Source organism: Cyprinus carpio, chromosome A6 (genome assembly GCF_018340385.1).
Source record: "Cyprinus carpio isolate SPL01 chromosome A6, ASM1834038v1, whole genome shotgun sequence".
NCBI classification, from domain to species: Eukaryota; Metazoa; Chordata; class Actinopteri; order Cypriniformes; family Cyprinidae; genus Cyprinus; species Cyprinus carpio.
The window spans coordinates 7,201,709-7,211,430 of NC_056577.1; the positions used below are offsets into that span (position 1 = coordinate 7,201,709).

At 35.3% G+C, this 9,722-nt stretch overlaps 1 protein-coding gene across 1 annotated transcript; it reads right to left on the bottom strand.

The window, feature by feature from the left end:
• Positions 1–1,388: 1,388 nt before the first annotated feature.
• Positions 1,389–9,702, bottom strand: LOC109092265 (outer dynein arm-docking complex subunit 3-like). The gene is made up of 13 exons (XM_019106020.2): positions 9,475–9,702; positions 9,018–9,127; positions 8,844–8,921; positions 7,944–8,114; positions 7,743–7,844; positions 7,323–7,448; positions 7,068–7,190; positions 6,571–6,717; positions 5,112–5,272; positions 4,793–4,949; positions 3,929–4,078; positions 3,659–3,743; positions 1,389–1,914 (listed from the first exon to the last, which is right to left on the bottom strand). The coding sequence occupies exons 1-13, from the start codon at positions 9,566–9,568 to the stop codon at positions 1,784–1,786; spliced, it is 1,635 nt and encodes a 544-aa protein (XP_018961565.1). The 5' UTR covers positions 9,569–9,702; the 3' UTR covers positions 1,389–1,783.
• Between the last annotated feature and the right edge of the window lie 20 nt (positions 9,703–9,722).

Here is a 9,722-nt window from a genome sequence, read left to right on the forward strand (position 1 = left end):
GTACTTGTCATGCTAAGTCAGTTTTATGTTACATCATGTATTTCACAACAATTCCTTTAATGCTTTTTTAAGTTCTAGGCCACAAAAGTATCCCATATTTGTGGAATGTGGCATTTACCAAAAAGGTTTGTTTAAATAAATGGCACAAAGACACAGGTGTATTATAAAAACTCATGAATATATGACAATTATAAATGACTACATTACACTAACTAGCCTGTGATTCCTCTGCAACTTTTCATATTTAAATTATGTAACCCTACTGATTTACTTATTTAATTATGGAAGAGAGAACAGAAAACTAACTGACTTAAAGACAAATCAGAAATAAAGTTTCCTCAAGTTTTCTTTTTTACAATTGTTAATGAAGATTAATTAATGCTGGTAATTACAGTAGCCAGAGATAGAGACACAATGGGGATGATAAAACCATGGCATGCACAGAAAGGAACTGTAGATTATAACTTTATTATCTCTAAGTGCATGTTTCAGTGCAAATGGCAGTGAGGCCTTATGAAACACACACACCCTCTCAAACCCTGGCGCACTGCTCAGCCGTGTACGCTATTATCTGCTTCAGTGCCTTCAGAGTCTTATATAATAAGGTCAGGAAGGGTAAATGATATAGGCAGCGAACGTGTACAAGGAAACGTCATTATGCAGAATATGCTACAAGAATATTTATGATAAGAATCTCATGTAAAGTAGGTCTGTGATTGTGTGTTGTTATGAAACAATTTGGATTTTGGTCTTAAAAGGAGGAAAATGTTATGTGGAAATGTTAAGTGCAACCCTGGTGCTACAGAGTTCATTGTGACCCCGTATCCTTGCTCTAGCAGGCCTGTTTCTGCATTGACTCGTCTGACTGGATCTCCGTTTTGCATCACCAACAAAGGATGAATCCTCTGGATATTTTGTTATGAAAACACACACAATATTTGAGCATAAAGAGTAAGAACAATGCTTTAGGATTGATGTCAAATCGTTGATAAAATCTAGGTATTCTCTGAATTCAGTGAACTCAAGTTCTTAATTTTCCTGCTGGTTTTGATTTTGAAAAATTGTACCATTTTAACTTTACACTATACACTAAAAAATTGTGGTGGGTATGGTTTATAAAAAGTTTTTAAAAGAAGTCTCACAAAGGCTGCATTCATTAATTTATGAATACATTAAAAACAGTTATATTGTGAAATATTACAGTTTATTCTATTTGAATATATCCTGAATATCTGCTGAATATCCAGCAGCCATTACTCCATTCTTCAGTGCCACATGATCCTTCAGAAATCATTCTAATATACTGATTTGCTGCTCAAGAAACATTTCTTATTATTTATCAATGTTGAAAGCATTTGTACTTCTTAATATTTTTGTGGACACCATGATACATTTTCCCCCAAGATTCTTTAATGAATAAAAAGTTCAAAAGCACAGCAAATATTTGAATCATTTGTAACAATATAAATGTCACTGACAGTGTACATGTATGCAGTAAATCAGCAGAGGGATCCACAGGACATTTTTCAAATTCTGTGGCGAGGTGGAATCTCTGTCTTATCTTCACACAGGTGTCACATGTGTCGTGAGAACTGAGATCTTCAACAGGTGTCACGTTAGAGTCATGTGAGTAATAATGCGCACAAACAACTTCAGCAGCTAATACATTTATCAAAATCAAACTACATCAGCTCAGTAATTCATTTATTTTCTTATTTCTTATTACAGCTGATCATGTTTTAAACTCTGAGATGTTTATTAACTCTCCTGTGACTGGATCAGATCAGAGTTGGCCTTTCCTCTTTTTGATGCGAGTCTTCCTTCTGGTGTTTGCGTCAATGATTGACTGCGACTGGTGCTTCAGTGCGACACGGTTGGTGACATCACCGTCATCAACACCGCTGTCCTCCTCATCTGTTGACAGAAAAGACATGCAGGTATGTAAGATGTGTGTCACCTTACTTTGCTAAATCAGTTCTGTTATTGTTTCTTGTACATGTGAATCAACAGCGTTCTTAGTAAACACACACAATCACACATGAAGGTGATCTGACTCCTAACATCTTAAATCCACCAACGCTCTGTAGACCAGAAGGGTGAGCTTTTAAGTGCAACACAGTGTTCAGACAGAAGAAAATACTAGATCAAGAGAGCACAAGAGAACATCTTGATACGAGGAGCAAAAAACACATGGGCATGCCTGGTCAAGGGCTTTCCAGGTTCACGTAGCAGTGATCACTGGTGCAAATAAGAGTGTCTAAGATAAAGAAATAGAATTCAAAAAAGCTTAAAACACAACCAGTATGTTAAGTTTGTAGATGTTTGTAATCTTTGTATCCATGTTGGTTTAATATGGTTTTGAAAATTTACAATCTTCAAAGAAAAGTTGGAATGTACAGTATGTGGCTTGTCATGTGGTATAATCAAGTAAAAAATATTCCTTACACTTTGAGTACGTGACCTTAAATATTTTCAAAAGTACAAAATATAGGATAAAAATATTTTTACATAAATCATTAAAGGGGCAGTTCACCCAAAAATGAAAATTCTGTCATTAATTACTCACCCTCATGTCGTTCCAAACCTGTAAGACCTTCTTTCATCTTCGGAACACAAATTGAGATATTTTTTAATGAAATCCGAGAGCTTTCTGACCCTGCATAGACAGCAACGCAACTACCATGTTCAAGGGCCAGAAAGGTAGTCAGGACATCATTAAAATAGTCCATGAGACATCAGTGGTTCAACCTTAATTTTATTAAGCTACCAGAATACTTTTTGTGTGCAAAAATAACCACTTATTAATCAGTCTCTGCTGCAGTTCAAGAGAATACCATGGCGCATGCGTGTGCATTCCTCAGCTTGTAAACAAGGTGTGGTGCATGCATGTTCTATGTCAGGACGCCAGCTCCTGCGTCAGCAGCACCATGCGCATACACCGTGGAACTCTCGTGAATGTCACATGGACTATTTTAACGATGTCCTTACTACCTTTCTGGCCCTTGAACGTGGTAGTTGCATAGCTGTCTATACAGGATCAGAAAGCTCTCAGATCTCTTCAAAAACATCTTCATCTGTGTTCCGAAGATGAAAGAAGGTCATACGGGTTTGGAAAGACATGAAGGTGAGGAATTAATGACAGAATTTTGGGTGAACTTTCCCTTTAAATATTGATACTGTTTTCTTTCCTTTAAATTTTTTATTTTTTTTGAACAGTATAATATCAAGAAATCACTCTGACATTTGTGGCTTCATCCCCCCAAAATATCAAGATTTAAATTCAGAAATATGAGATATGTACTGAAGTCCATTCCATATGCTTTAGTAAATCCTAATATAAACATAAAATGTCAAAATTATGAGTTAAAAAGTCATAATTATGATGAAAAGGTCAAAATTATGAAATAAAAATCATAACTATGACAAAAAGTTAAGATTATAAGATAAAAAGTAGATATGTCATAAAAGTCAACATCTCATTTTCATCTAATACTTTTACATTTTAATCTCATATTTTTGTCATTTTATCTTTTATTAGCATTTCATAATTTTGACTTTTTATGTCATATTTATGACTTTTTATTTCATTATGATTTACCAAAGCATTTTTTCTTATGGCAGAAATGGAATGCCATGGAAATATGGAGTAGTATCTCACCATCAGAAAAGTCCTGTTTCTGGGCCTCAGGCAGCTGAATGCGAATGTTGCTCTGGGGTAGTTTCCCTGCTATTCTGGCATGGAACTGCAGGGGGGCATAAAAAACAACAGTAAAATCTCAGTAAAGGTTATTTTACAGCTAAAAAAAAATCAAATATGACACATATTGCTACAGTAAACAAAAGAGTTAGAGTAACATAATAATATGTTTCACCAATGACACATCTTCAACAAACCAAAATATAATTATATATAATCAGTGTCCCTTACCTCTTCTTCCTCCAACTCCTTCATGATGGTTGCCAGATCTTTGCCCTGTAGCTCCTCCTTTAGCAGCATCAGTTTCTGCTCAACCTCAGACATCAGCTGCAGCTTGTGTTCTTCTGAGTCTGAAGGCAGCCGTGGTGCTGGATCCTTCATCTGCCAAAACCAACGGAAAATACTTAATACTAAGGTACATACATTTCATGAATACATCACTTAAAGGTAATTTTTTTTGCTTAATATACTACTGTTGAAAAGGTAGGGGGCATGATTTTAGAATGATCATGTGAAGACTTAAGTAATGTAAACTGAAGTAATAAAAAATAAAAAAACAGTTATTTTAAATTATACAAATATATCATAATATTATTGATTTTACTGTGTGCAGCCTTCATGAGCATAAGAGATTTTCAATAATATTTAAAAAAATCTTACCGACCCCAAACTTTTGAATGGTAGTATACATATATACATACTATAACTTTCAGAACTCCTGTACCAGAATGAAAATACATTCACTAAACTGCAACTGTATGCAGTTTTAATACTCATTTTACATGCAAATAGGTTAGTCAATCATAACAGAGTCTTTATATGTACTTTGGCTAACATCCTGTTTACTTTTAAGGGTCAAAGGGAGGGTGGATAAGGTCAACTAAATTACAAACAAATTAAACTATTATTGGTGCATGAAACTTTGACTAACATTATAAATGGACCTCAGGGAAGAAAATCAAGTTTTAAAAAAAGTTATGACCCCTTTAAAATCTAGGAAGCGATATAAAAATCCAAAATTCTTCTATTGCTATTATTAAACAGGTGACAAAAAAGCATGTTTTGTGGAGCATGTTTGACAGAATTCATTAGTACCAGTGGTATGTGCTGTAGTTTGTCATGAAGCTGCTGCACTCCTGCTTTGACAGTGTTTAGTGCTTGTGTGAGTCTGTCCAGGCCATCTTTAGCTGCATCACAATGCTGCTGCTCCTGCTGCAGGTCATCCTCACATTCCTGCAGCATCTGTCGGACGCTGAAGAATCAAAAAGGGAATTAGAGAACTAACCGATGACAATAAAGTTATGTTACCATGTCATGCCATCGAGAACGTCTAATGGCTTAGAGCATTCAGTCACAATAATAGCATATCAAGTGATATTGCAGAATTTATCCAGCATACAATGTCAGCTCTCACCTTGAGAATTCAGTTTCTCGTGAGTATTTTACATCCTGAAACTGAGTCTGTGATGTATTCCTCTCTTCCTTCAGTTCAAGCAGCATTGTCTCATTTTCTGCCTTCATCTTCTCCAAATGTTCCTGTGTTTCTCCCTGAGAGATAAACCTGTCCACTATTTCCTGTTATAAGAGATATCATGAATAAACATTGCTCAACACAAGAACTTTTTACCTGAACATAAAGAAGTAATCTATATACATTTAAAAAAATTTAAGGTGCTAAATAAAAATGAGTACTCTTTATGGGTTTAACCTTGTAAAGCCTGTCATATGAAATAATAGTCAGAAAATTCATTTTTTAAAAATAGAAAATTATTGAAGCTTTCGACAAAATATTAAATAAATAAAAAAAGTTTGTTGATGTGTTTTTGTTGAGTATCATATTTGATACATCAGGTTTTTACGGCTCATATAGTATGATATAGTGAGAATATGGAGGTCAAACACCTCAATTTTATTTGGAGGCCCAAACTGAGCAAAAATATGAAATTTGGTGCATTCCTGATATTTATATGGCCAAAAAATAAGAAGAAATTCTAACAGCTTGTAATGTAAACCCATGAGATCTTTATAACAGTATAACAGCCTACTTATATAAAATGATATAAATATTATCTGTCACTATTTCTCCTAATAACATGTCTTAGTAAGAAGCATTTTAAATGCTTAGTTTGATGATCAAAGCTCTTTAGTTTCAGAACATAATGCAATGCAATACAATAATGATTGAGAGATAAACACATGTTCCTCAAAAGCCTGATGGGTCATATTTGAATCTCACATTTTAAATCATTCACATTTTCTGAAAAAAAAAAAATAATAAATGTGCTGTATGGAAGTACACTTAAGTAGCTTCAGTCTGGTAAGTGTTCATCTTAAAATATTAAAGGTGCTGTATGTAGGTTTTTGACTCTGCTAAAGCATAAAAATACCATAATATGTTTGCAGATATTTAAGAAACATCCTAAGTTAACATACTTGTTTATTTGAAAAACAATGCTACAGTCCGTTATTCTCCTTTAAAAATGTGCATCAGGGCCGGAATGTCGATCTCTGTTTTGGTTTGTTAAACCTGCCCACTGCCAGTTTACCCAATTGTATTTTGGCACCCCGGGTTGTCAGTTGGCGGAAAACACAGCATATCTAATTTCATTTATCGTCAAGTGCGCTCGTTCCTGTTGGTGTCTTCAATCTGGCAACCTGCATGTGTCAAATCTGAGGAGGAGGGGCCGGGTGAAAAAAACCCTCTCCAGTATTTTGAATTTGGACTGCAATACCTAGTTCAACCACTCGGTGTCAATCCTACATACAGCACCTTTAATATCAATATAAAAAAGTGTAGATCATGTTGATCATTTCGAGGCCTAAGAAATTAGTATATTAGGCTTCATCGGGTTAATAATACTGTCTTTCCTCACCTGTGAGTCTGTGACTCCAGTGGCCTCTTTGGCGTGCTGGAAAGCTTCCTCAAAAGTAGAAATAGATTCTTCTTCTTCTTCTACTGTGGTGGGACTTCGTGGGGCCTCACTGCTCAGCTCATCAGGGTTCATGGACACCCACTGGGGCTGGATGTGACAGATGGAAGGGGAAAGGAGGGAAAAAGGTTGGATAAACTTGACAAAAACTATAAGAGACTTAGTTTTGGCCAAAAAGAGAAGGCTGAAATAAATGTTGAAAAAAATTATAAACGTCTAATTAATTTACGTTTAAAAACAGACTATTTTAACTAATATTTGTGTGTTGTGAGCAGCATGCTAACACCAAGCTCTGTTTAAATCAGTTGCAAGTCCAGTCTCCTGTCCACTTGACTTGATAAGTTCTATGAGTATGATAGATATTTTTAAGCTTGTTAGAGTACTGCATTGTTGGCTGTACTCTAGTTGCTACAGATGTTATTGCAGCAGATGATGCTCACTCTTCTCTTCATCCTCTCTGCCTGAGCCATCCTCTCTTCCGCCTGCTTCTTGTAACGGAAGAGGATTTTTTCTCTTTCTCTGCGCTCTCTGAACACCTGCTCCTCCTGAAGCTGCAGCTCAGTCTGAAACACACAAACACACACACATTACTATCAGAAGTATTTGGATGACCTTTACCTTGGCATGCTTACACATATGCTTGCTTTATTATCTCATCACATTTTTCAATTATTCATTAAATGCTTTGTCTTTACCTTGGCTGCATCCTTGAAGAGGAGAACATTGTCGTTCATGACCTGTAGGTCTTTGAGTACTTGTGTCTGCCAATATACGTCTGTCTCCATCCTGTCCAGCTGTGGTTGAAATGTAAGACTCTCTTCCTGAAGCCACACAACAGAGGATAATTAGACATGTCCATTTATCATAATATATACACTACCTTCCAAGGTTTGGGATTGGTAAGATTTTTAATTATTTCTGAAAGTCTCTTATGCTTACCAAGGGTGCATTTATTTGATCAAGGATACAGTAAAAACAGTAAGTGATATTGTAACATAATTTAAATAACTGCATAAATGCTTTCTTTTCTCTCATTATCTATATGAGGTATCGTGCTCTGTGGGTTTATTGAGCTGTGTCTATAGATGAATCCAGCTGTGTTACTGCTCTGATACCTGTAGGTGCTCCTTCAGCTTGCGGTATCCTCGTGTTATGTGGACTGCTTCATGGTATTTCAGCTGTGATTTCTCCAAACTGTTTTCCAGAATGCGCAGTTTCTATACAACAAGCACACAATAATAATATCCTGGACAAATATTTTTAACATTTACCAACGATCATCAAAATAACCAGAAGAAAAAAAAGACAATTTCTACCTTTTCCTCCTCTCCTTTCTGGGTGTCAGGCAGAGGGCTACTGTTCTGTGGCTTCAGTACCAGGAACTTCAAGTCCTCTAAATGCTGCATCTGTGTCTGAGTGGTGTGTTTCATAGCATTCTGCTTCTTCATTTTATCACACACCTGCTTCTTTAGCACCGTCTGAGCTGCCTGCACAACAAAGATTTCTGTCCATAAGTGAGGAGAGTCTAATACAACTTTCTGAACCACAAATTATATGTATACAGTGGGTATAGAAAAGAATCACCCCCTTTAAAATAATCACATTTTGTTGCTTTGGATGTTTTTTATTTTTATTTTTTTATTAAAATAAATAATAAAAGAGAAATTAATATACTGCCCAAAATGTATTTATATATATATATATATACAGTATATATATATATATATATATATATATATATATATATATATACACACACACACACACACACACACACACACACATATATACATATATAGTATATATATATATATATATATATATATATATATATATATATATATATATATATATGAGACGACTTCTTCGCTAGAGAAAGCAATGTTATAGATGGAGTACTCTTATTTTAGCTGGAAGCAACAGTTTGAAGTTAAAAATGTCTTGATTGATTTGTTTATTACCGACACTCAGTGTTTTACTAGATTACTCATGGATCATTGTGATGTTATTATGAGCTGTTTGGACTTTCTTACGGCACCCATTCACTGCAAAGGATCCACTGGTGAGCAAGTGATGTAATGCTAAATTTATAAATTTCAAATGTGTTCCGATGAAGAAATTATCCTCATCTTGGATGGCCGGAGCGTGAGTACTTTTTCAGCAATTTTTCATTTTTGGGTGAACTATTCCTTTAAGGAAAAATCATTTAACCTCACCTTCACAGACATGTTCCTGAAGGATTCTTTCTCCATCCCATGGCCTTGAATAACATCCTTGATAACTTGTGCATCTCCCTGGACACCGTGACCAATATTTGAATGAATACATATGTCCAACTTATACTTTAAATGATGGTTTAATTTTAATATGACTTATGTGTGTTTTCTGACCTCAGGCTGTTTCTTGTGCAGGTTTGCGTTCTCAAGTCTCAGCTGCAGGATAGTTTCTAAGTTCTTGGCAGACTGAGAGTTTTCAATATGCGCTATCGAATAGTCTCCATCTAGTGGACAGTGGAAACAACAACAACAACAACAACAACCATTTATCGAGCAAAATGTGAACTTGGTAATACAATATTAAGTTTCTGTAAAGAATTTTATTGAGCCCTTTGATTCATTTAAAATTAATGCAAAGGTATTAAACCGTTGCAAAACCACTTTGGTACGTTACTCAATAACTCCAAGTTGACTGCTGACATCCTCGAGAATAAATAATTAATGAAGAAAATAATAATAAAACAATGGAAGTACTTATTACTCAACGACTTCCGCAATATTACTGAATATATAATCACGTTTTAAGTGAACTGCTTCAGCTTGAACAGTGAAATCCGTAATAAAAACTTACTCAGAAGATGAATTTTTCTTTGGAGTTCCGAAATTTCATCATGGGTAGGGGGCTCGATGTCCTCTGAGACAGATGTGCCGGGCATTATGAACATTTATTATTTTGGCGTTTATAGTTGGCTTTCTTTCTCCACTGTTACCGCCTTGCCCACAAGAGCCTCGTTTGTTTTCAGCTGGTTGCCTAGTAACTGAACTGGCTGGCTCATTAATATTAAATAAGTTACGTACTTTAACGCCCGGTAAAACAAA

Bases quoted from the DNA above. Each gene is read 5' to 3' on its own strand.
- LOC109092265 (XM_019106020.2), bottom strand. From the start codon at position 9,568: ATGTTCATAATGCCCGGCACATCTGTCTCAGAGGACATCGAGCCCCCT. The intron at 8,922-9,017 runs GTCAGAAAACAC...CACGGTGTCCAG, and splicing joins TGCACAAGAAACAGCCTGAG to GGAGATGCACAAGTTATCAA. The intron at 7,191-7,322 runs GTAAAGACAAAG...TGTGTGTTTCAG, and splicing joins TCTTCAAGGATGCAGCCAAG to ACTGAGCTGCAGCTTCAGGA.